General features: G+C 33.0%; 1 protein-coding gene and 1 pseudogene across 1 annotated transcript; both read left to right on the top strand.

Moving 5' to 3' along the window:
* The first annotated feature begins 14,136 nt into the window (after positions 1–14,136).
* LOC107918998 (mechanosensitive ion channel protein 8) lies at positions 14,137–17,683 on the top strand. The gene is made up of 5 exons (XM_016848544.2): positions 14,137–16,091; positions 16,222–16,345; positions 16,554–16,847; positions 16,934–17,136; positions 17,214–17,683. The coding sequence occupies exons 1-5, from the start codon at positions 14,404–14,406 to the stop codon at positions 17,509–17,511; spliced, it is 2,607 nt and encodes an 868-aa protein (XP_016704033.2). The 5' UTR covers positions 14,137–14,403; the 3' UTR covers positions 17,512–17,683.
* Positions 17,684–21,351: 3,668 nt separating this feature from the next.
* LOC107944322 (protein argonaute 4A-like) lies at positions 21,352–24,561 on the top strand (annotated as a pseudogene).
* The last annotated feature ends 2,981 nt before the right edge of the window (positions 24,562–27,542 follow it).

Raw genomic sequence — 27,542 nt, 5'->3', positions numbered from 1 at the left:
GCCACGTCTTGGTGACCAACATCTTTCATTGTAATGTCGACCGACAGATGTGATGTCAAATTGCATGAAGTCGTGATGTGACTTACTGTGTAGGTCACATCATGATGTGGAAATGATAAAGGCGAGATATCGATCCTAAATTTTCAAAACTTTACAATTTGGTCCTATGTCATGCTCGGGTTAACAAAAGATTTTTTGTAAGTTCGTATAAAACCCAATAATGATTGTTTAACATAAATTGAATGTGATTGATGCTGAATTGATTGTGTGAATGATTAAATGCTACCTAATTGTCTATTGTTGTTCCAGTAACAAATGTAGCAATCTGTAACTTGAACGTGGTGATTGGGTCGGGCAAGGGGTGTTACAAAACCATCATTTCCGAGCAACCCGTGATGGTAGACTGTACATATAGAGTCATCGTTACCGAGAAATCCGGGGTGACAGGATATTTTGATTGTGACAACTATCATTGTTGGGCAACCTGAAGTGGTAGTATGTACATGTTTAGTGTCACCATTATCAGGCAACCCGAGGTGACAGATCCGTTTATCCGTTCTAAGTCTATGTTTGGTTAATAGGGTTGTAAAACACGATTTGGCTACATGGTATATGAAATGAAATGCAGTTGATATGTATTAAACGTCAATATGTGAAAAGTTATGCAAAACGATTTGAAAATGAGCCTTGGAGGCCGATTTGGTATTAATGAGTTAATGTAATTATGATAATTAAATAAATGTATGTAACTTATATAACGACTTGTTTTCAGTTAAACCAGAACAGTGGTTTTGGGACTACAAATCTGATTTCGTAAAATTTAATTTAATATTATTTTTTGGTCTATAGCATGTTAGAATTATGGTATAAAAATTTTGTTAAGAAATTTTACCGTTTGTATGCTTAATTTGTGAAAAAAGACAAAATTGCGTAAAGTGCAAAAGTTGAGTTCTATTAGCTAAAGGTGTTAACTAGCTATAGAACTTTAAAGTGGAGGTCCTTATGTGGTAATTAGACATGACATGGTATTTGTGAAAATTTTAAAGTTAGGTAACGGTAAAATGGTAAAAAGGCAATTAATGATCAAAATTAAATAAAACAAAATAGTTATCATCTTCACACATGCATGTGCTGAAAATTACAGCAAAGAATGGCCATTTGAAAGCTTGAAATTTTAGCAAAGAAAATTCCTTGCATGTAAGTGATCCCTTTACATGTTTTTGTTGATTTTTATGTTTTTGGGATAGTTTAGCTTAACCTAGCTATCTAGGAGACTAATTTGCAAAACTATTGAATAGTTTGAGTTTTTCCATTGATGAAAATTTTAGGGTTTTGAAGTTTAATAAAAGAAAATAAACCTTGGTTGTTAAATAAACAATTTTAAGTGATTTTTAGTGAAATTGTCAATTAGGGTCTAAATTAAGAAATGTAAATTTTATGTGTTAAATGTATGAATTTGTGAATTATATGGGATGCTATGAGCACCTATAAAATTCGGCTAGGCTTGGGTGTAGAGAAATTTGCATGAATTTCATTTTTACGAGCCTAGGGACTAAATTGTAAAAAGGTTAAAAGTTTAGGGGCAAAATGATAATTTTGCCATAACATAAATTGGATTGAATTGAATATAATAATTATTAAATTATTTAAATTTGATTATATAGATCAAGAAAAGCCACGTTAAGAATTAGATCGAGGTAAATATAAGATAGTGGATTGATCAATCGATTATCTTCGTCTAAATACGAGGTAAGTTTGTAACGCCCCTAACCCGAATCCGTCACCGGAATAGAGTTACGGAGTATTACCGGAGTTACCGATTCATTTATCAGATATTTCATTAATCCGATATCTTTTCTTTTCCACGTTCAAGTCTCGTATTCAAATCATCCGGATCTTTATAAAGAAATTTGATCGTCGTTTTCATTTATTTCATGTTATAATACATTCAACTAATGCTCTAAACAAAATTATCATTTTACCCCTAAACTTTTAATTAATGACGATTTCATCCTTAGGTTAAAATAAAATAAAATTATTGCAATTTAATCCTTATTTCCAGCCGTTATTCTCACACAAATTGATAACAACCTATGAATTCTATAAAATGTCAGAATTTTCCATAATTTCAACACTTTTCAATTTAATCCTTAAAACATGTTTTTCCCTGATCTTGAGCTAAATTAATAATTTCATTCAATTTTGTAATTTAAATAATAAAATAATCCATTTCATGCAAATTGGTCATTTCTAACATTTTTTTACAAAATTTCCCATAAAATTTTACTTTTATTCAATTTAGTCCATGAGCCTAAAATATACAAATTAGCCATGCTAGCTGAATATTCATACATACTTTCCTCCTCCTCCTTTCCATTCCACATCCTTAATTTATATAACATGCAACAAGTAACATTATCAACAATTTCACTATTTACTTATGTATATTCAAAACTGTCCATTTGCATCATAGTCACTAAATTATTTATATCTTAAGCTACAGAACTCGAAATTAAGATCTGATAATTTTCCCTAAAACTAGACTTACTTATCTTATTACCACAAAATTTTCAGAATTTTTGGTTTATCCAATTAGTACAGTTTATTCTTTAAAGTTGCCCCTGTTCTGCTGTCTGACAGTTCCGACCCTTCTTCACTAAGAATTAATTATCTCATCGTACGAGATTCGGATGATGTTCTCGCTTATTTATATTGAAAATAGACTATTTAAGGATTTTAAACATTTAAATTTAATCCCTTAATTATTGTTCTCCAATTTTTTATGATTTTCCAAAGTCAGAACAGGGGAACCCGAAATCATTCTGATATTGTCTCACAAAACTTATTATATCTCATGATTTACAATTCCATTGCTTACATTGTTTCTTCTATAAGAAACTAGACTCAATAAGCTTTAATTTCATATTTTATTCATCCTATAATTAGATTTATACAATTTTTGGAGATTTTTCAAAGTTAGACTATTGCTGCTGTCCAAAACTGTTTTAGTGCAAAATGTTAATTTTCATTTTGCCCCAAATTTCACAGTTCATACAATTCAGTCCTTAATTAATTAACCCCTCAATTAAACTAATTTTCTCAATTAATAATTTTTCTAAACATTATAAGTTATTTCATAACTATTGAAATTCAGAATTTCCACATAAAACTCTAACTTCAAACTCTTTTACAATTTAGGTCCTAAACATTCACTTTCTATTCAATTCTTTCAATAAAATCAGCATATAAACAATTTAAAGCTCTAATTCTATGTCAAATCATCATATACTTCCAGCACATATTCATAGAAACTTTCAATTTCTTTCATAGAATCAAGAACTAATGAATTCAACAAATGGACCTAGTTGTAAAAGTCACAAAAACATAAAAATTTTAAGAAATAATCAAGAATTGAACTTACTTGCAGTAAAAATATGAAAAACCAGCTTAAGGGAACTCTTCCATGGTGTTTTTGCTGATGAGAATGCAGAAAAATAAAGAGAAATCTAGATAATTCCATTTTAGTCCTATCTTTATTAAGTAAATTTTACAATTTTCCAATTTTGCCCCTATTTTCTTGGTGATTTCATGCTCTTGCCGTCCAGCCCAAATAGACCTTGGGTCTATTTGCCTTTTAAACCCTCTTTCTTTTATCATTTAAGCTATTTAATCATTTCCCACAATTTTGCATTTGATACAATTTAGTCCTTTTTGTTCAATTAGCTATCAGTACTTTAAAATTTCTTGGCGAAACATTAATACTAACTTATTAACACTCCATAAATATTTATAAAAATATTTATGGCTCGATTTAAAATTCTTGAGGTCTCGATACCTCGTTTTCAATTCTAATTATTTTAATATATATATTTTGTACATTTCACTATTTCAAATTTTTTCCTAGCTTCACATTTAACTTATACTCACTAAATTAATAATATTTCCTACTCATTTTTCAGATTTAGTGAGCTCGAATCACTGTTCCGACACCACTGAAAATTAGGCTGTTACAACTTTCCCCCCTTTAGGGATTTTCGTCCCCGAAAATCTTACCAGAAGAAGTTGCTTTCAACACTCATAAAACACATTTACTAACTTCTCAGAATCACAATTTGATTTAACCTCGAATATCTTTTTCCATTCACCTTTGAACTCTAGAACACAATGTTGGAACATACTGTCAAAATTCTAAATTACCCTCTCAGGGATACATATACTCAGCTGATCTGTCAAATGAAAACTCTGTACCTACTGAAATGATCATACAGATCTTTCTTTGTCAAATGAACAACCATAAACTAAATAACATTTTCCTTTCTGATGTTAATAACAATCCCAATTCGAAATCTATAGTCATTCTATCTCATAACACACTAGTATTATCATTGACTGCAATAATCCCAAATGTTCTTAATGTTTGGCTTACTTGCTAACAAATAGACATCTGAACATGAACTCAAAGATATTATGTAACGCTTGTGCAATCACTAGTACATCTAACTCACAAGAAGATAATAAAGATCTTGATATTTTCTCAAAGAAAGCTAGAAGAAAAACACTGCTTACCGACTTTGGACTTCCATCATAACAGAGATAATATATTTCCCGCATGTATAAAACAAAATCATAATCAGTAGAAACATAAGAATAGTCTCACATGAATTTTTACCATTAACTTCATTTCCAACATATTAAAATAGAATTCCAAGAAGATGAAGAAATGACGATCATAAACCGACCAGACCAATAGGGCTTTCGTCTAACATCATAATTAACTAGCATTCTTAAAACATCAGAACTCCACCAGAGACTGAACAACCACACACATATCTCCGAGGATAAAAAAATATATAGAATACCCAGAAAAGATGATCATATTCGTTTCAACTGTAACTATCACACACAGACATCTTTACTACTCAATTATAATTTTTTTTCATTTTTTTTACTAATTTTGTCATCATGAACCCCACATCATTCCATTCACTAACGAAAACCAATTCGGGAAAAATTTCAGCAAACACATACTTCAGACATTGTATCTGAATAAGTCGACTAGCCGAGGTTAACTTTTTCTTTAACCGTGACATTACGTAATCTGAATGATCTTTAGAATAATCTGATATCTTTTTTTTAAACTGTATTCACTTGTCAAACTACTTTCAACTCCATCTGCATTATTAATTATTCCATTACTGTACTCATTAGTTTCACATTTGTGAACTTATTCAACTTTTTTTTTGTAAATTTTCATTATAAAATACTACATTGGTAAGAGGGTGAGGTCGTAAAGCCTCTAACTGAGTTCTCATAAATACACACATATAACTTAGCGTTTATCATCAACATCATATCATCACAATTACATAATTCACTTCAAACAAATTAACATACATGATTATGTTACACGAACTTTTCAATTATCCATTTCAAACTAGTGTACTTAAACATACATTTCATGAATTTTGAGTAAATTTACTCATAGCATTTACTTAACCAAACAAGTCAGACACATAATATCATATGAATGCCACACAAACATAGATAAGTTTATCACAATATAAACTTTCATTTCATTCACGTTTCATCATTTCTCAACTTTTGATTATCTCATTTCGTACATTGTCACATACATATCATGAACTTCTATTCTTACATTTCTAAGTTCTTTCTCATCATAAACACATTTCAAATATCTCAATATCAGTAACTCATACTTCTCTTACCATATACATAATTTAATTTAATATTTAATAATAAATAATTTGAATTATAGTAATATAATCGTACGTTGAGTATGTTTGTACTCAGTGGTATTACCATAATTCAAATTATAAATACTATAATAAATAATATACATCAAACATGTAACAATATAAGTCATATGTGTTAATTATGCTTTAATTTCATATCTCGGCAATAGTCTTTCATCAAATGGCATCATATATCATCTATATTATCTTTAATCAATTCATGAACCTTTGGTTCAAGCTTTCAATCTCATATCTCTATTTCAATTCACAATTCACATTTCTTTTCATAATTCCACTTTTTCACACTTTCTATAGCTTAATCGATCAAATTCATTCGATTTTCTCATTTCATTTACTCAACCCTATTAACATAACTCGGACTCAGACGGATACACGGATCCAACCAAACACACCAGTAAGGCACATTGTGCCTAAAATGGTACATAGTACCTGATCAGAATACGACACATAAGTGCCTGAAAAGACACACGAGGTGCCTGCTGCGACACACAATGTGCCTGAAATACGACACATAAAGTGCCTGATCAGTAAAGTCGACAAATCCCGTACACTTCCAGTTCCTATGGCATGCCAATTATATCCGACTAGTCCGACAAGTTAATAGGGAATTCAATTCTCATTTCAATTTCACTTAATATTCATATTTACCCCTATTAACAAGACTCGAACTTTGGCGGATACACGGATTCCATCCAAACACACCAAAATGTCCAACCAAAACACATCAGTATAATCCTCCAAAACACACCAGTATCATACAATCCTCCCAAACACACCAGAATAATATAATCCATCCAAAACACACCAGAATAGCACAAAGTGCCTCTTTGGATAAATCCGAAGGATATAAACATCAGCATATCCAAATCTCATCTCCAAATCTCTTCTCAAAATCCTATGGCATGCCAACTATATCCGACTCAGTCTGGTACAGTTAATAGGGTATTCAATTCACTTTCCAGTTTCCAATCAATACACATTTCAATTAATCACATATTCATATCAATTTCATCATATTCCCAATCAATAAAATTTTCAAATATAACATATATCCAAAATTCTATTTCCACATCAATCACATATATCCATACAAATTTAATTCAATATTGATACTTACCTTAAAATTTTACTTACTATACACATAAATTTAAATATAACATTTATTCATACCTTTATGAGTTCCGACTCATCATAATCTACTTTTGCCCACATATTTGAGTATCGCTTTCAACATTATCGTAATTAGCTCGGTTGGGAAAGTATCTCTATCTTTAAGTAAAATAAATCTCATCAGAGCTGGAAGATATTAAATTATCTTATCACAAGTTATATAATGGCATGTATTTCTAGACTTCACATATGCTACGTTCGATTCGAGAACCGACTAAACCTTAGCTCTGATACCAATAAATATAACGCCCCTAACCCGAATCCCTCACCGGAATAGAGTTACAGAGCATTACCGGAGTTTTCGATTCATTTATCAAATATTTCATTAATCCGATATCTTTTCTTTTCCACGTTCAAGTCTCGTATTCAAGTCATCCGGATCTTTATAAAGAAATTTGATCGTCGTTTTCATTTATTTCATGTTATAATACATTCAACTAATGCTCTAAACAAAATTATCATTTTACCCCTAAACTTTTAATTAATGACGATTTCATCCTTAGGTTAAAATAAAATAAAATTATTACAATTTAATCCTTATTTCTAGCCGTTATTCTCACACAAATTGATAACAACCTATGAATTCTATAAAATGTCAGAATTTTCCATAATTTCAACACTTTTCAATTTAATCCTTAAAACATGTTTTTCCCTGATCTTGAGCTAAATTAATAATTTCATTCAATTTTGTAATTTAAATAATAAAATAATCCATTTCATGCAAATTGGTCATTTCTAACATTTTTTTTACAAAATTTCCCATAAAATTTTACTTTTATTCAATTTAGTCCATGAGCCTAAAATATACAAATTAGCCATGCTAGCTGAATATTCATACATATTTTCCTCCTCCTCCTCTCCATTCCACATCCTTAATTTATATAACATGCAACAAGTAACATTATCAATAATTTCACTATTTACTTATGTATATTCAAAACTGTCCATTTGCATCATAGTCACTAAATTATTTATATCTTAAGCTACAGAACTCGAAATTAAGATCTGATAATTTTACATAAAACTAGACTTACTTATCTTATTACCATAAAATTTTCAGAATTTTTGGTTTAGCCAATAAGTACAGTTTATTCTTTAAAGTTTCCCCTGTTCTGCTGTCTGACAGTTCCGACCATTCTTCACTAAGAATTAATTATTTCATCGTACGAGATTCGGATGATGTTCCCGCTTATTTCTATTGAAAATAGACTCTTTAAGGATTTTAAACATTTAAATTTAATCCCTTAATTATTTTTCTCCAGTTTTTTATGATTTTCCAAAGTCAGAACAGGGGAACCCGAAATCATTCTGACATTGTCTCACAAAACTTATTATATCTCATGATTTACAATTCCATTGCTTACACTGTTTCTTCTATAAGAAACTAGACTCAATAAGCTTTAATTTCATATTTTATTCATCCTCTAATTAGATTTTTAAAATTTTTGGAGATTTTTCAAAGTTAGACTATTGCTGCTGTCCAAAACTGTTTTAGTGCAAAATGTTGATTTTCATTTTGCCCAAATTTCACAGTTCATACAATTCAGTCCTTACTTAATTAACCCCTCAATTAAACTAATTTTCTCAATTAATACTTTTCCTAGACATTATAAGTTATTTCATAACTATTGAAATTCAGAATTTCCACATACAACTCTAACTTCAAACTCTTTTACAATTTAGGTCCCAAAGATTCACTTTCTATTCAATTCTTTCAATAAAATCAGCATATAAACAATTTAAAGCTCTAATTCTATGTCAAATCATCATATACTTCCAGCACATATTCATAGAAACTTTCAATTTCTTTCATAGAATCAAGAACTAATGAATTCAACAAATGGACCTAGTTGTAAAAGCCACAAAAACACAAAAATTTCAAGAAATAATCAAGAATTGAACTTACTTGCAGTAAAAATATGAAAAAACAGCTTAAGGGAACTCTTCCATGGTGTTTTTGCTGATGAGAATGCAGAAAAATAAAGAGAAATCTAGATAATTCCACTTTAGTCCTAGCTTTATTAAGTAAATTTTGCAATTTTCCAATTTTGCACATATTTTCTTGGTGATTTCATGCTCTTTCCATCCAGCCCAAATAGACCTTGGGTCTATTTGCCTTTTAAACCCTCTTTCTTTTATCATTTAAGCTATTTAATCATCTCCCACAAATTTGCATTTGATACAATTTAGTTCTTTTTGTTCAATTAGCTATCAGTACTTTAAAATTTCTTGACGAAACTTTAATACTAACTTATTAACACTCCATTAATATTTATAAAAATATTTATGGCTCGATTTAAAATTCCTGAGGTCTCGATACCTCGTTTTCAATTCTAATTATTTTAATATATATATTTTTTGTACATTTCACTATTTCAAATTTTTTCCTAACTTCACATTTAACTTATACTCACTAAATTAATAATATTTCCTACTCATTTTTCGGATTTAGTGATCTCGAATCACTGTTCCGACACCACTAAAAATTAGGCTGTTACAAAGTTCATATATTTAATAAGCATTAAATTATTACGTGTTTAAATGCTTTATAATTATATTTGAAATGATACGACTCAACAGAAATACTCAACCAAGATTCGACGACATATTGTTTGGGTCTTGGTTGAACTTCAGGAATAGATAGGATACAAATGACATGTCATTAGGGGTTATCGTGTTTGGGTTCTGGTCTCGTACATCCTACCAGTGGCTGAGTTTTCGGCATGTGTTGCGGTTACTTTATAACTTGTGTAAGCAGCACCGTGTAGCTACGTCTTGACTGACAACTTGTGTGAGTAGATATAGTGATGTCTCGAGAGTGAGCATCCATATGAGATATGAGATAGAGGTGGTTTTGACCACGTATTGGAAATTAGTGTGCGAGATACCTAAGTATTCGATAGTATTCCAAATGGTTTAATGGACACAGATAATGACACGATGTTATACGAACTGATTCAAATCAGTACAAGTATTCATGTGAAATACGAGAAGAAATTCATAGTTGATGTATTTATACATAACTAACAAAATTTTGATTATGTGTTAGGCTTTTGGCCAAATGAGAATTTACCTATGTTTTAAATTATGCTTATTTAAATTGTGGATGATTTGGTAAGTTGTATTTATTAGCTAAACAAACTTACTAAGCTTAATTGCTTACTCAGTTTTAATTTCCGTGTTTATAGTGATTCAGAAGCTCGCTCGGTTCGGAAGTCGTTGGAGATTTGCATCACACTATAAAACTATATATTGGTACTTTGGACTTTATATTTTGGGTTAAATGGCATGTATAGGTGTTTTGGCTAATGTGACCTATATGTCTCATGTTGTTTTGGTTATGTATTTAGCCATGTGATTTGGCTTATTTTGGTATACTTGGTTATGTAAATATGTATAAATGATCTTTTGGTATGTGGTGTATAGTTGCTTGGTGAATGCCTTGGTTGTGTATTAGTAGTTTGAGTACCAAATGATTGAATTTGAGATGGGGTATGCATGTTGAATTAGGCACAAAGTCTAATAAGTGAGTTTGACCATTTAGGTATACTTTGGAGGTATATTTGGTATGTTGTAAAGTGATCATTCGTATGTGCTTATGTATATCATGTTGTACGTGTGGATAGTGCATGATATAAGCTTTATATTGGTTGGGTTTAAGTGCCTATTTATGTCATGGTTGTATGTGCATTGTTGAGCATAGGTTGGCATCATTTTCGGCGAGAAATATGGCTTGGAAAATGGCCTATGTTTGTCCACACAGGCGTGTGTCTCCTGAATATTCTAATGGTTGCAAGTTAATAGCTTCACACGGCCTAGCACATGGGCGTATGGCTTGACCATGTGGCACAAGTCAGTATACCCTCCAGTTTTTACACGGCTTAACACACGGCTTGACACATGAGCGTGTGAGGCAATTTCAAAAGGTACACGGCCTGGCACACGGGTGTGTGGTCTGACCATGTGACCCAAGTCAGTGAGTTACACGGGGTTGGGCACGAGCTGGGACAGGACCATGTGATCCCATTTCGAAAGCCCACACAGCCTGAGACACGGGCGTGTCCATTGGCCGTGTGAGACACATGGCCTGGCCATACGGGCGTGTGTCCCTTGCACTTTGAAAATTTTTCATGTTTTCCTAAAAATTCTTTAAGTACTCGGTTTAGTCCCGAACTACTTTAAATGTTTATTTTGGGCCTCGAGGGCTCATATTAGGGACCATATGAATGTTTATGAATGGTTTTTGATTTTAATGATAATTGATTATGAAATGTTTGATGGTATAAGTTATAAGTCCAGTAATGCTCCGTAACCCTGTTTCGGCGTCGAATACGAGTTAGGGGTGTTACAACTTAATATGATAGTTGGAATTGATCAAATGGTATGTGCATTATTGAGAAATGGTAAGCTTGGGTGCATACCTAGTGAATTGGTGTGTAAAGATAGTCATATATATGTTTATTTGAAATGAAAACATTTTGGCATGAAATGGAATGAGAATAAGTTATGAATTTAACTTGAATTGAATGTATGCAATTGTTTAAGCTTGTTTTATATTGACTTAAATCATGGAAATACCACTAAACTTTATCACTTAGCGCATGGTTTGTTTTCTCCGTGTGCAAGTTTAGGTAAATTTCGAATCTCTGAATTGTGATCCAGGATCTAGCCTGAGATCTTCAACTTGGCAAAGTTTGTATAGTCCCGTTTTGTTAAATATAGTGCATGTATCTATGTTGAGTTGGTTTTTGTAAAATGTGTGATTATGTCTATAGTTGAAGCTTGTGAATTGGTATTTTGGAATTGCGTATGTTATAAGGTTTGAATTGATTAAAAATGTTGCTAACTTAAGGTTTATTGAGTATGCAATCATGCTAAATGTGGTGAATGGTTGTGTTATGAAATGAGCCTCTATCTATTGAATGGTAATAATCCTATTAGCTGTATAGTATTTATTCAATTATGAACAAAGTAGTTTTGTTTAGAATTGAACTTGTTAGGGATGTTTATTTGGTTAGAAATGTGGTATGAAAATGTTAATTGGTTGTTTATGCATTTGTAGGTTGAGATCAATTTGGTTCATTTAGAAATAGTCAGTCATGTAGTGACGACGTACTTTTAACATCGCAATAAGATCATCCAGAGAGTTACGTCTTGATGACGTGTTCTCAATGTCACAACGAGACCTAGTCAGTGAGTAGTGTCACGACGAGGAACTCCCAAAGTTATGACTTCAACCTAAGATTTCGTAATCTTTATCGTTTGGTCCTAATTTGACTTTGGGTTAGCAATAGAACTTTCATAAGCTCGTATAAGACCTAGAAATGATTGTATATTGCATTATATGCATGCATTACTCGTAAATAAGCGTTTAATGGTATAAATTGAAGCTAATTGATCGTAGTTGCTCTGGCACAAAATGTAGTATCCTATAGCTTGGACCCGATGATTGGTCTGTTAAGAGGTGTTACATAAATAATTCATTTGATCCCACCTCGCCCTGCCTCAAAATTCTAAATAAAATTTTAAATATATTAAAATTTACAAAATTAAATCAAATATAAAGTAAGAAAGTATAATTGAAAATATAAAAATAGTTATAAAATTAATATAAGGGCATTTTAGTAAATATATTGAAGAGGGTAGATTTCACCTAAACTCAATCTCAAGCTCACCTAGAAAATCTTAATTGAAAATTTTAACCTAAAATCTTATTTTTTTTTTAAAAAATCCACTCCTACAAAGTTAAGTTGAGTCAAAACCTGTTTAAATTTTTTATCATCCTTAATTATGAAGTATGCTTATTAAATTAATAATAATTTGTTTTATAAGACTACATTATGAATAAAATTGACTTATCTATTAAAATTTTTATCTAAAAGTACAAAAATAAATATTTGTAACTACTGGAGATAAATTTCAAACATCATTTAAGTACTAATTGTTGACATGTATCATATAGTTGGGTTTGACCGCCTCATCAACCACGTGAAAACTTTATTGGGCAACAATGTTCACGATTTTCAGTTTTCACATGTGAAAATTTTAACTTTTCATTGTTTGCTTAGCTTTTCGTACCTATAATAAGTTGCCATCGACGTGAGAAGAGGTTCAGATGATTTATTTTTGTAACTATTATATTTTACTTTTTTACTTTGATAAAATATGTTTTAAGGTTATGTTTTGTATGTTTAATGTAAAAAAAAAAGAATATTGTATTAAATATTATTTAACTTTTAAACTGCTGGATAAAATATAGAGATTATTCCATCATTGGTTGTTTTTATGTAACTTTTGACTTTGAGAATGAGATAAAATTTAGGTTTCTGTAGCCACGCTTTAAAATAAAAATTTTTTTATTTAAATTTTTGATAATTTATAAAATTTTAAATTAATAATAGAAAAATTATAATTTGTCTCTTTAAAAAATAAAAAAAAATTAATATAATCTTTTAAAAATTATAAATATATAAATTATTAAAATGATAAAATTATAATTTTACTATTGTAAAAATATACAATTTAGTTCTCCTAATTTTTTTTTTGACCTCGCCCCTGTTTTTATTCAAATCTCTTTGTTGTGTGGAGATGAAATTAAAACAAAAATAAGTTAGAGTTGATTAAAACAAAAATAAGTTAAAAACCCACTGGAAAATCAATTTTATGTAGTGAAACAGTTGTCTTAACTTATTATTTATCAAGTCTACAAGAAATAAATCAAAGATGGTTAAAGTATATTTTAATGATTTATTTCAAAATTAAAACTAAATATAAATAATAAAATAGCAAAGAAGATGAAATCAAATTATTTTATTTCAAATTGATAAACTTATTGCTGTTTATTTTAAAATTATTATTTTTTGAGATAAATAGAAGCAAAATCACAATAATATTTACGAATAACTTAATTAAAATTGGAATTTATTGAAAGCAAAAGAGAAATTAGATGTTGTTGATGCAAAATAGGAATTGGATTTGGAACCTCGAGGTAGGTTGCGAGTCCTCATAAATTAAATGCATTTTTTTATTTTTTATTTTTAAAAAAGGGAATTGAATTTAATTATTAAATTATTGGAATTAAGAGAAAAGAAGAGAGACTAAATTTGAAAAACGTAAAGAGTAGAGGGATTAGAGGTAAAATTAGATTAACCTAATACTCTTTATTTTCATAATTAGCAGTAAGGGCATAACCATGCATTTTTGTTTGTCTCTTTCGTCTTCAACGCCACCTTTTACTCTTCTTCATATTGATTCTCTCTCTTCTCCGCCAGTTTCCATTGTTAGTATGTTACAACTAACAAATTTCTCCCAATTTTCAAAACAGAAACAACAAAAATCCAATTGAAAAAACCAAAATCAGCCAGAACATTAATATCTCAGCAGCCAAAGATTCAATAATCTAAATTTTGGCTGCGATATACGGCGAAGCGTTCATGGCCATGGTTGAGATGAAAAATCAATGTCGAAATGGAAATTGAAAATCTTCGCGTCGGCTAACAATAACTACCCTAACGACGACAACGAAGAGCTTCCGATTCTATACGATTTCGATTGTCACGAAGAAGAGCTGATAATAAGCGCCATGGATGGTGATCCTAGAAAATCCCCTGTAAATCCCGTAGAAACTGCAGAATCCAGGACAGGCAAAGACTCGAACCTTGAAACTGACAGTTTTAGGCACTCCAACTATGAGTTTTGGAGCGATAGAGAAGAGATCAAAGATGGTGGTGAAGATAATTTCGATTACAAGCAACGATGGCAACCGGGCGAAGAATCATCGTCTTGGAAGATAATGAATGATCATCTCTTGAAAAAAACAAGCAACACTAACGAGATTGCATTAGAGATGGGGTTAGATATTGATGATATTAAACGGGATCCCTCGGTTATGTCTAGAGACTCTAGAAGGGTTTCTTTCGAAGCAGCGGTCCCGAGTTTTCAGTACCAATCGCAGCAACAAGAAGGAATAAATGATCGAGCCTACGAACTCTCGAGAGGAATGTCGAACGCATCGGCTCTGTCGGGTTTGCTATCGAAAGTGAGTTGCACCAAGTCAAGGCTTATAGATAGGCCACCAGAAGAGGTACAAATGATGTCGGATTTGTTATCCAAATCGGGTCCGATTATGTCTGGATTGTTAGGCAAAGGTTCGGAAGGTGAAGAAGAAGATGACCCATTTGCAGATGAAGATGTGCCTGATGAGTTTAGGAGAGCTAACCTCAATGCACTCACTTTGCTTCAATGGTTGAGCCTCGTCTTGATTGTAGCTGCTTTGGTTTGTAGTTTATGGATTCCTTCTTTCAAAACCATGGACCTATGGGAGCTTAGGCTATGGAAATGGCTAGTGTTCTTGCTGGTTTTGATATGTGGGAGATTGGTGTCTGGATGGGGTATCAGATTGATTGTGTTCTTCATTGAAATGAACTTCTTTTTAAGGAAAAGGATGTTGTATTTCGTTTATGGTATAAGAAAACCAGTCCAGAATTGCCTATGGTTAGCTTTAGTGCTATTGACATGGCATTTCTTGTTTGACAAGAAAGTTGAGAGGGAAAACGATTTTCTAATTTACGTGACCAAAATCCTAGTTTGTTTCTTGGTGAGTACGTGTCTATGGTTACTCAAGACATTACTAGTCAAGGTAATGGCTTCATTATTTCATGTGAGTACTTATTTCGATAGGATACTACACACATTATTCAACCAATATGTGATCGAATTACTCTCTGGTCCTCCAATAATTGAAAACCAAAGGATGGAAGAAGAACAGGAAAGGATTGCAGCCGAGATCAGTCGGTTGCAGACAGCCGGTGCAAAAGTGCCTTCGGATCTTCACGAAGATGCCTTTCCCACACAAAGGACTAGTGAGAAGTTGAGAAAAACATTCACCAGGCTAAAAACTTTTTCTTCGGCACCTTCGCCGAAGAAAGGGGGGAATGGGATTGCGTTAGAACACTTACATAAGCTCAACAATAGGAACATTTCGGCTTGGAACATGAAGAGATTGATGAAGATGGTCCGACATGGGACATTGACTACATTGGATGAGCAGATAATGCAGGATGATTCTGTGAAACAGATCAGAAGTGAACACGAAGCAACCCTTGCTGCTAAGAAGATTTTCCAAAATGTGGCTCGCCGTGGTTCTAAGTGGGTATTTTGAAAACAAGTCCTTAACCACTCCGTTTACAAATGAATTTGTTTTAAAATTAGAAGATCAAAACTTGTATATGAAACTTGATATCCACTATTGTTGTTACTTGGTGTTTTTGGTTAATAGATTTATCTACGTGGAGGATTTAATGCGGTTTATGCGAGAAGATGAGGCTTTTAGAACAATGGCTACCTTTGAAGGTGCTTATGAGATGAGGAGGATTAGCAAATCATCCTTGAAGAATTGGATGGTAAGCATTTATATTTCCCCACTCTTTATTTTTATTAAAGTACTTATATTCTATATATTTGTACATGATGTATAATGACTTTTGAGGCCTAAAAACTAAAAGAAAGCTGAGCTAAAAATGAATCTACAATATTAATAGTTCATCATTGATTAACTATAGCGTCATTGGGGGAACTCTATCCATTCATACAATAGCTATTTTGTTACAGCTGAACGCGTATAGAGAAAGAAAAGCTCTGGCCTTGACCCTAAACGACACAAAGACGGCAGTAAAACAGCTTCACCACATGGTAAACGTGATTACCATAATCATCATAGTTGTCATCTGGCTTGTCATTCTGGAGATTGCTTCCTCAAGGATTATCGTACTCTTCAGCTCCCAGCTAGTCGTTGCCGCCTTCATCTTCGGCAACACCTGTAAAACCATCTTCGAATCTATTGTCTTCTTGTTCATCATTCACCCTTTCGATGTCGGAGACCGCTGCGAGATCAATGGAGTGCAGGTACTATATCCCATCATTCAATCATCCTTGTGTACTTAAAACATTGCATGTCAACTAATAAAATGAAAAACATGATTTTGGTTTAGTTAGTGGTGGAAGAGATGAACATTCTTACTACAGTTTTCTTGAGATTCGACAACTTGAAACTGGTGTTTCCCAACAGTGTTCTTTCGACGATGCCGATCGGAAACTTTTATCGTAGTCCAGATATGGGTGATGCAATTGATTTCTTAATCCATATTGGTACACCAGTGGAGAAGATTGCTCTCATGAAGCAACGAATAGTAAGGTATACATGGATGAAAACCAGCATTTCCATCTTGAAAGTTTTCTTCATCGATATTCATCGGTTTTGTTTTGTTGCAGTTACATCGTGAACCGGAAGGAACACTGGTGTTCTGATCCGATGATTGTGTTAAAAGAATTTGAACAATTCAACCAAATAAAAATGGCGGTTTGGGTAACTCATAAAATGAACTACCAAGACATTGGAGAGAGGTGGGAAAGGAGGTCTCGATTGGCTGAAGAGATAGTGAACATCTTCAAAGAACTTGACCTGCAATACCGTTTGCTGCCCATTGACATCAATGTCTGCACCTTGCCTCCCGTCCACTCCACTCGTTTTCCTTCCACATGGAATGCCGCAGAAACTTCGACCGAGTAGAAAGCTACGGTGACATAAGATTCAGTGAGATTATTATAGCAACCACGGTGAGTTTAGTTAATGCAGAGGTTGAATATTGTAAGGAAAAAATTGAAATGAATAGTTAAATCTTTGTTTGGATTTGAATGCACTTTGACAATAAAGTATGAATAGAAAATGGATTAAAAATTGTCTTCAATGAAAGTTTATTAACAGTGAAAGTACTTACCAATTTGCTCTATTATAGGCTCTACTTAAACTATTCTTTCGAAATAATTTAGTTTAGGTATTATTAAAAAATTTTAAATAAGGTGGAATTTTAATAAAGTTAATTTTTGTTGTTTTAAAGTGTATCATAGTTGGTTTTTTTTAGTTTTTATAATTTTATAAATAAAATTTTTTAATTAGAATTAAATTATAAAAGAAAAAATAATTTACATAACTAATCCATTTAATAATAAATAAGCTACTTCGAACATGTCCGAGAACCTGATAAATACTTTCACCGTATATTAATAACTATTTTATAAAGTTTAATTCAAACACCATTTTTTATTGAACTAGAGGCTCGAGTAAGGTTATAATCGATTCAAATTGAATTTAAATAGTGACAAGTTCGAGTTTGATTGAGTATTGTTGAGGGACCAAAGAGGTAGGAGGAAGAGGAGGTAGTTCACATAACGGAGAGCGTAGAAAAATGCAGGAGGCAAAGTTAAGGTTTCTTAGGTTATACAATTCAATGAAAGAGAAAAACTAGTAGGACAAGCATTGTGCCCCTCCTTTAAGGCTAAGAATGAGCATTTATAGGTGACAATGGTTGTCTCTCAGAGCTGGGCTTAGACATGTGTATGGTAAAGGTTTCATCATGGTTAGTCACTTAAAGAACACAATAGCCTTTGTAGACACTCAATTTTGCCCGGCCCATTTCAGTATTTACAATAATAAACCCCCCTAAAAAAAACGAAGTCCAAGTTCAGTCCAGAATTACAAATATAATTTGGCCCGATCGGAATGGCCCATTACTTGAAAAGATTTAAGGTCCATCTACAAGCTTGACTCATATGGAAATATAATCTTCAATGATATGTAATCTTAGATATGATACAATCTTAAATATGATTGCAATCTTAGATATGATACAATCTTAGATATGATTGCAATCTTAGATATGATACAATCTTAGATATGATTGGAATCTTAGATATGATATACAATCTTAGAAGATATGATTTTGTAATCTTGGAGATTTAATTTGTAGATATCCTTTAATCTTAACCGTTGATGTAATTGATCTGTACCGTTGGATTTGGGGAGGCTCAACTATAAATAGAGGCCTCTCCCTTCATTGTAAAAGACTTGAGTTTTGGGAAACAATAAGAATTCTTGAAGAGCATTCACTCAAATTTCTCTCCCTCTTGCGTTCTTACTCTCTGTGGTTTGTTCTTATTTTATTCTTCGTCTATCTTAGTTTTTCAACTCTTTTTATTTTAATTTCTTCATTTTTCAAATATGTATATTTTTTCCTATCTTTTATACATTGGATTATGTATTTTATATATCATAATATTTAACCTTTTTATATAGTTTATTTTCAAATATATATTTTCTATGCATGTATATATATTATATAATCATTTCATTATAAATATAAATTATTTTACATATTTGATATTTTATACATTATTTTTCTAAGCCAATATATTTTATATATTTTATATAATTATTATTCTTATAAATATATTTTTTATTATATATTATATTTTAAATTTATTATTAAATATCACATTTTTTTATATGCTCATTCTATTTATCAATTGTTTATATTATACATATATTTTTAAAACTTGTGTTTTTTATTATTATACAATATTTGTTTTTACTTTAGCATTAATGTATTATTGTTATGTTATGTATTTCATATATTATGTAATATCTTAGACTTTTATAATTTACTTTCAAATGCATATTTTTATATATGTACATTGATATATTGTATTATATGCATCATTTTATTTATTAATCCATTCATGTGTACATTAAATTATTGGATTTTATATTTTATGTAGATTCTATTTATCCATTTGCTATGCATGCATGTCATCTATTTTTACTCATACATATTTTACACATTAATATTTACCATGTTTTTTATATTATTTAATGTTTTATTTATGATATATTGTATATAATTAGTGCATTTATTATGCTTTCTTTTTGGTATATTCCTATTTGCTTAGCATGATTATTTTTATTGTTCTATTTTACCCTCTATATAGTGATTGCATTTATATAAAGTGTTATAATACTTTATAATATACGCTATTTGAATATCTATGTTTCGTAATATAGAATTGTCACTCTAAAAGGTCATTTAAAACAATATTTAAAAGTTTTATAAAAATAAAAAAGGCAATACTTAGTATTTGAAAGCTTCGAGAAAAGTAGTGCCCTAACTTATTGGGTTACAACTTTTCTCGTTGAGTTCGAATAGTCAAGTACCCTTCTAAGTTTTTAAGATTTTCAAAATACGAGCAACTGTCTTGGAATTTCAAAGCGTTGTGTCCTAACTTATTGGATGTGACGATTTGTCGTAGGGATTTCCAAAAGGTTAACTTAGTGTCAATGTTTTGATACGAGTGAACCCAAATTTTCAAAATCAAAGTATTTTAAAGAGGATTACATCTTAAAATTTTTTAAATTTTCGACATTAAAGCACTTGATAATCAATTAGGTACCAATTTTTGGGCGTTACGAGGGTGCTAATCCTTCCTCGTACGTAACCGACTCCCGAACCCATTCTTTTATTTCGTGGACCAAAACTAATGATTTTTAAAACAAAATATTTTAAAGGTGATCCAATCACACCTAAAAAGATTGGTGGCGACTCCCGTTTTCGTTTTTTAAAAATCGATTCCCATTTTCCAAAACTCGATTTGAAAATGGTTTCGACAGCTTGGCGACTCCACTGGGGACTAATAAGAGAATCAAGCCGTGTAATTGATTATCTCTTGTCTTAATGTCGAAAATTAAAAATTTTAAAATTTAATCTTCTTTGCATTACATGTGTTTGTGTTATTACATGTGTTGCTATATTCTAATACGCATTGCATTTGCATGACCGTTGTGGTCACACCCTTAAGTGGGAGTGAGAAGCTACGCCTTCGTGAGGTTTTCACCTCCGTGCAGGATAGTGGATCACTTTCGGGATACATCCGTACCTATGGTTTCGTGAGATTTTCATCTCCGTGTAGCCATAGGGAAATGTGTCCCCCTGAACTGAACTCGATTCAAATGAGCCTATAATAGGTGAGGATCGAGGAATCTGCTGGTTCAGGTACCTTAACTTTAGAACTAAACCACATATAGAAGGACCGTAAGAGCTCAACCTAGATAGAATTATAACGTAATTATTACCCTTGCAGGTTATCTTTGAGTTTATTGTTATCATGTGATAGTAACTATCTCTTTTCTTTTGTTGCATATCATTTCGCATTTAAAAGGTATCGATTTTCAGTCAGTTTCTAAGTTAGAGAGTTTTATTATGGAGAACGGACTTCTTGATAGAGTGGAAGACAACGCTAACGTCCATATATGGTCAGAGCAAACTCAGTTAGTAAAGGAAAATAGTCTAGCCATGGGATATGTGTTAAAGCTGTCAGACTACATTCGTATCACACAGGATAATCATTATGAGTTAAAGGAAATATGGGATCAATGGGGTAGCGAAGCCAAGCAGTTGTTCTACAACAACCATGGGGCTTGCAGTACTTGCTTGACTTGGGAATAGACGAGAATTTGTTTCGGGCCATCACTCAGTATTTGAATCTTGTATACAGTTGCTTTACGTTTGGAAAAGCCTATATGGTACCCGTGGTGGAGGAATATTCAATTTTGTGGCGTTGTCCTATGATTCAAGTTGATAAAGTTTACTCAAGGGCTAACTGTATTCCAACTTTTGTGAGGAAGTTGATGAATGTCATAGGGAGAGGGAGTGAGCTAAAATGGAAAGAGTAGGAGGGAAAAGGGGCAGTCTTGGAATTCCTGTCTCTTTCGCCACTAGTGCGTCTTAATGTTGTTTCCAATCAAAGCAGAATTGGATACGAAGAAGATTGTTCAACACTCTATGGCAAGGCGTGTTGCAGGGCAAAAGGTAATGTACTCACCAATCATTTTAAGGTGAACAAGAAGAGTATGGATGGACATTTCCACCATTACAACATTTCTCTTTCATAGGAAGATGGTCGATGGTAAGAGTGTTGGAAGAAAAGTGATTGACAGAATGCATGGACCTACAAAAGTGAGTTGGATGGAAAGAATTGTGCCTATGATGGTAAAAGGCTTATTTATTATAGAACCAAACAACAAGCATGAGTTCACTATGTTGCACTTATCAGAGATAATGGAAATGCAAGCCCTGATGATCTGTCAAAATGGACGCAAAAGAATGAGATTAAAGAAGTCTATATCATTTAAAAGACCTTTAAAGTAGAGATTAACTATACTGAGAAGATACCCATCTAAGCATTTCAAAATGCTTTGCATGGACAGGAATCTGAAAGTTCTCAAGAAACCCTAAAGGTGTTGGATATCATTTTAAGGTAGCATGTTAAGCAGGAATGCCCACTTGTTTGCCAATCTTTCTTTCAAGATAATCAGAACAACTTCACAGAAGGGGTGTCCATAGATGTAGAGATTATTTTATGGGTGAAGCCATAGCTCAAATTCGAGATGGTAGTAGATCATTTACGGACTATGAAGGTACAAGCTGATACATTGAGCACAGTCAAATCATTTTCAAGAGTTAGCTTTGTTGAGTTAAAACTTTGGGCCATAGGACGAAGGCGTATTTGTAATCCATCCATATGTAAAGATATTCTTTTTCTAAATAAAGTTTTCTAAATGAAATTAAGTCGAGATCGATACCTTTTTGCATTCATGCATTTGTATTACATCGCATTATATGCATTTAAATTATAAAAAGACCATAATTAGTTAAAGTTCTTAAAAAAAAGAGAAAGAAAAAGAGAGAGAGAGAGAGAGAGAAGAGGGTCACGGCTAAATGAAAAAGAGACGTTCCCTTACATATCCCTGACTTTTGTGTCAAGAGGGATAGCTTACCCGGAGAAGGGGGTGTTTGGAAATGAAAATAATCCCATCAATGTCATACATGAGGAAGGGACTGAATAAATAAATCTTAAAGGCATTCGCCCTTACGAACCGGGAAGTTCTTTAAACAATTGGACTGCAGAAGAACTTCCTGTAATCTTTAGGAATTTTACGGAGTAATATTCAGAACACTCTTGTTGCTCTAAAGCCTAGGAGTAATGAGATTTCTTTTGAGAAGTGGGCTCATGTTCAGACATTTTTATTTTCAATAAAACATACTTTTATTATTTATCTGAGTAAATATTCTTTCATTCTGATTCTTTTGACCTTTGACATTCTTTATAAATTTTCATTTCATGTAAATAGTCATTTTGAATTCATTTATTCCTTGTATATTCTTTTGTGTGCCTATCATAGATCCCTAGATATCAATGACACGGGCAACGATACTATAGATTCAGAGCTCCTTTTGAGTGCGATATGTGTTTAGAGGAATCTCAGTACTTTGAAGGTGACAGAAATTGTGACTTGTTTCTGAATTTGTTGAAAATGGTTTTTACCCCATGAAGTGGTGGTAGGAAATATAGCCTTAGAGGAAAGAAAGATTGCGAAATTGGAATTAGCTGAGGAGACAAAACAAGACCTTGTTGAGACTATTATGGGAATTCAAAAATATGGTCCAAAGACGCATGCAGGAGGATTTGCAATTGCCAGGATAAACATGAGGTTTTGGGGCACTGTTGGTCCACCATGGAAAGGGATCGCATCAGTTGTACAATGAATGCCAAATTTAAAGGAGTAAAGACTGATGGGGCATGTATGTTATGGGCCCGAGCTCATCAAAAGTTTCAAGTTGACAATGACTCATCTTTATAGACGTCAACTACTCCATTAAGAGGGGGAGATAGCTTCATATGCCAATATTACAAAGTCAAAAGTCATCTATTTCAAAAAAAAAAGCAAAAAGATTATATATAACTGCACAATGCCAAAAGTTTACAGTCTTTTCAAAGATAATGCGCTATACCACAGTACAACAAAGGTTGCCAAAAGAAAAGAAAAAGAAGAAAAAAAATTACAAAAGATGACCGAGACTGGTAAAAATTGGCATAAGAAACTACCGCTTACTCTCTATGCTTACGTTGGGGCAAACACCTTCAATTCCAGTTGTTTCAAAGGTTCCAACCATCATCCTTGAAATGGGTGCATTGTTTGGCTTTTCTGAGCAGTCTGATGTGCCGTCAATAGCTGTGATGGTTAGCTCCAGGCGGTGGCCATTGATTTTCAGCTATGGGGCATCAGGCCATACACAATCTCTGAAGCTTAAAATGATAGATTCTTTCTTCAAAACCAGTTTCTGACAAAGTTGATGACGGTATCATGAAGGAAGCTCTCTTAGACTTCTATACAAGTTCAGAGAAGAGGAAACCTGATCAAATCATTATTTTCAGGGAGAGGGTTAGCGAGTCTCAATTCAATCAAGTTTTGATCAAGTTATTGAGGCTTGTAAGTTCCTTGGCGAGAAATGGAACCCTAAAGATTGTGGTTATTATTGTACGAAAAACCATCATACCAAGTTTTTTTTTCAGTAGGGATCTCCTGACAATGTGCTACATGGTTCTGTCATTGACAACAAAGTATGCCATCCAAAGAACAATGATTTTTACCTTGGTACCCATGCTGGAATGATTGGAATCACGAGGCAGACCCATTATCATGTTCTCTTAGACCAGGCTGGGTTTTCGGCTGATGATCTGCAAAAGTTTGTTCAGTCTCTATCCTACATGTATCAAATGAGCACTACAGCCATATTTGTTGTGCCTCCTATTTTCTACGCTCATTTGGCAGCTTCACAGTTGGGGGCAATTTATGAAGATTAGGGATGCTTTAGAAACATCATCGAGTCATGGTGGGATGTATGCTCTAGGAGTAATCTCTGTACCTCAGCTTTCCAGGTTGAAGGATAAAGTCAGCAATTTCATTCTTGTCTGCTGAGAATCATTGAACCATCTTTTTTTAGGGTTTGACAAACAACAGCCAGGACGGCTGCTGGGGTAATCCCTTTCTCATGGGTTTATGAATCAAGATTTTTCCTCCAAGCTTTGATGGAGTCAAGAATTGAATACCTCTAGTAAACTTAACTTGAAAGTATTCATCCTAAGCAAATGTACCAAGAATGGATGACACAGACTTATGACAAAGAAGGTTCGTCCAAAAGAATCTCATAAAGGAAACCTTGCAAAAGGATGCCGAATTGGGAAGGGCCATATGTTACGAAGAGGGCTTTCTCTAGAGGTGCATTGATTTTGACAAGAAATGGATAGGAAGAATTTATCTGATCTAGTGAATTCAGATTCAGTCAAAGAGTACTTTGTCTGAAGGAGAAGGGAAGCCAAGGTGAAAACCCACAAAGGGCACTTTGGGACTTCTATTTCAAAAAAAAAAGAAAAAAAGAAAAGAAAAAGAGAAAAAAATAAAGAGAAAAAAAAGAAAAAGATAGAGAGGCCAAGGTGAAAACCAGCAAAGGGCGCCTTGAGACCAAAGGGGTTTTGAGTTGAAAACCTGAAAGGGCAGCTCAAATTTGGAAAGTCAGGCAGTGACCTTGCTATACCAGATTCGACAAGAAGTGAAGTATGTTACATATCGAGGCATCAACGAATTACTTTGGATCTTTTAAACACATATTGAACTCAAGAAAGTCTTCATGGAGCTGGTGTATAGACGCTCAAGCGGCGATATCTGGGGCATCTGATTTTTTGTCCTGTTTACTATCTTTGGATTCTCTTTCTTCTCAAAGATAGATTCCTAGATTAACCTCTTTTATCTTTTTGATAAATCATTATCCTCAAGATCAATTTATTCGTCCCATTATTCATAAAGTGTGTTGCATAGAAATAATGATTGATGAACTAAATATCTTTACAAACGAAGTTTTGCATATTACTCTGGAAATTTCTAGATAATACAAGAAACTGAAACAAGACAATTGTTTAAAGAATTTCCATATTTGAGGGCCGGATGTACTCAGGGAAATTTCTTCTTCAGTCCAAAAGGTGGTGGGACATTTTAAATTGATCTTAAGAAATGATCATTTCATAAACACCTCCAGCGGGTCACAACATTTGAAGAATGGCACAATAGGACTAAGTTGATTCAAAGCATACAAGCAGAGTATGATTGATACATCAAGAAGTATAAAGTTAAAACTTCGATGAGGGAATGAGTGATGGCGCCTGAAATAAGGGTCATATTCATAACATTTTGCATTATAACATGTCTAATTAGGAGAATTTGACTCACTTCGATCATAGGCATGAACTCATACGCATTCTACAGGTTATGGGACAATGTAGATCAAAGAAACAAGATTTGGCATACAGATCAAAAATAGTAGATCTGACATTCCTGTGCTTACAGCGAAGCAGATTGAAGATTTCAACAAGGCATCCCTGTGTTTATAGGGAACAAGTTGAAGATAGTAGATTTGGCATCCCTGTGTTTATAGGGAACAGATCGAAGATAACAGATCTAACCTTCAGATGTTTATACTGAAGCAGATCCAAGATGATTTGGCATTCTTGTGTTTATAAGGAACAAATCGAGGACATAGTAGATTTGACTCTCAGACGTTCTCAAAGATAGCAGATCTAACCTTCAGATGTAGATCCAAGATGATTTGGCATTCTTTTGTTTACAAGGAACAAATCGAGGACATAGCAGATTTGACTCTCAGACGTTTTCAAATATAGCAGATCTAACCTTCAGATGTTTATACTGAAGCAGATCCAAGATGATTTGGTATTCTTGTGTTTACAAGGAACAAATCGAGGACATAGCAGATTTGACTCTCAAACGTTCTCAAATATAATAGATCTAACCTTCAGATGTTTATACTGAAGCAGATCCAAGATGATTTGGTATTCTTGTGTTTACAAGAAACAAATCGAGGACATAGCAGATTTGACTCTCAGACGTTCTTAAATATAGCAGATCTAACCTTCAGATGTTTATACTGAAGCAGATCCAAGATGGTTTGACATCCTTGTGCTTACAAGGAACAAATCGAGGACATTGCAGATATGACTCTCAAATGTTCTCAAACAGACTCAAGATGGTTTGGCATCCTTGTGCTTACAAGGAACAAATCGAGGACATTGCAGATATGACTCTCAAATGTTCTCAAACAGACTCAAGATGGTTTGGTATCCTTGTGCTTACAAGGAACAAATCGAGGACATTACAGATATGACTCTCAAATGTTCTCAAACAGATCCAAGATGATTTGGCATTCTTATGTCTACAAGAAACAAATCGAGGACATAGCAGATTTGACTCTCAGACGTTCTCAAATATAGCAAATCTAACCTTCAGATGTTTATACTGAAGCAGATCCAAGATGGTTTGGCATCCTTGTGCTTACAAGGAACAAATCGAGGACATTGCAGATATGACTCTCAAATGTTCTCAAACAGACTCAAGATGGTTTGGCATCCTTGTGCTTACAAGGAACAAATCGAGGACATTGCAGATATGACTCTCAAATGTTCTCAAACAAACTCAAGATGGTTTGGTATCCTTATGCTTACAAGGAACAAATCGAGGACCTTGCAGACATGACTCTCAAATGTTCTCAAACAGACTCAAGATGGTTTAGGCATCCTTGTGCTTACAAGGAACAAGTCGAGGACCTTGCAGATATGATTCTCAAATGTTCTCAAACAGACTCAAGATGATTTGACATCCTTACAAATCGAAGAAGCAGACTCAGTCTCTCTGTGTTTGGCAGAAAACAGATCAAAGATATCAACATAGCATTCTTGAGGTCATAGGGAGAAGGTAGAAGACCATTCGAGGAAAAGATCGCAAAGATTGGGCTAGGCCGGGCAAATTTGGTCCTTTATGGTCTTTGCTCAATTCCTATTACATAGCAATGAGCAAAGAGGGGC

This window comes from Gossypium hirsutum, chromosome A01, assembly GCF_007990345.1.
Source record: "Gossypium hirsutum isolate 1008001.06 chromosome A01, Gossypium_hirsutum_v2.1, whole genome shotgun sequence".
In the NCBI taxonomy this organism is placed as follows: Eukaryota; Viridiplantae; Streptophyta; class Magnoliopsida; order Malvales; family Malvaceae; genus Gossypium; species Gossypium hirsutum.
Note: the sequence above shows the minus strand (reverse complement) of the source record. Positions and strands in the feature narration are given on the sequence as shown.

What these genes read in the sequence shown, in the direction of transcription:
- LOC107918998 (XM_016848544.2), top strand. Translation starts at nt 14,404, where the DNA reads ATGTCGAAATGGAAATTGAAAATCTTCGCGTCGGCTAACAATAACTAC. An exon ending in GTGGCTCGCCGTGGTTCTAA is followed by an intron (nt 16,092 to 16,221) that starts GTGGGTATTTTG and finishes TTTGGTTAATAG; the next exon opens with ATTTATCTACGTGGAGGATT. An exon ending in GCGAGATCAATGGAGTGCAG is followed by an intron (nt 16,848 to 16,933) that starts GTACTATATCCC and finishes ATTTTGGTTTAG; the next exon opens with TTAGTGGTGGAAGAGATGAA.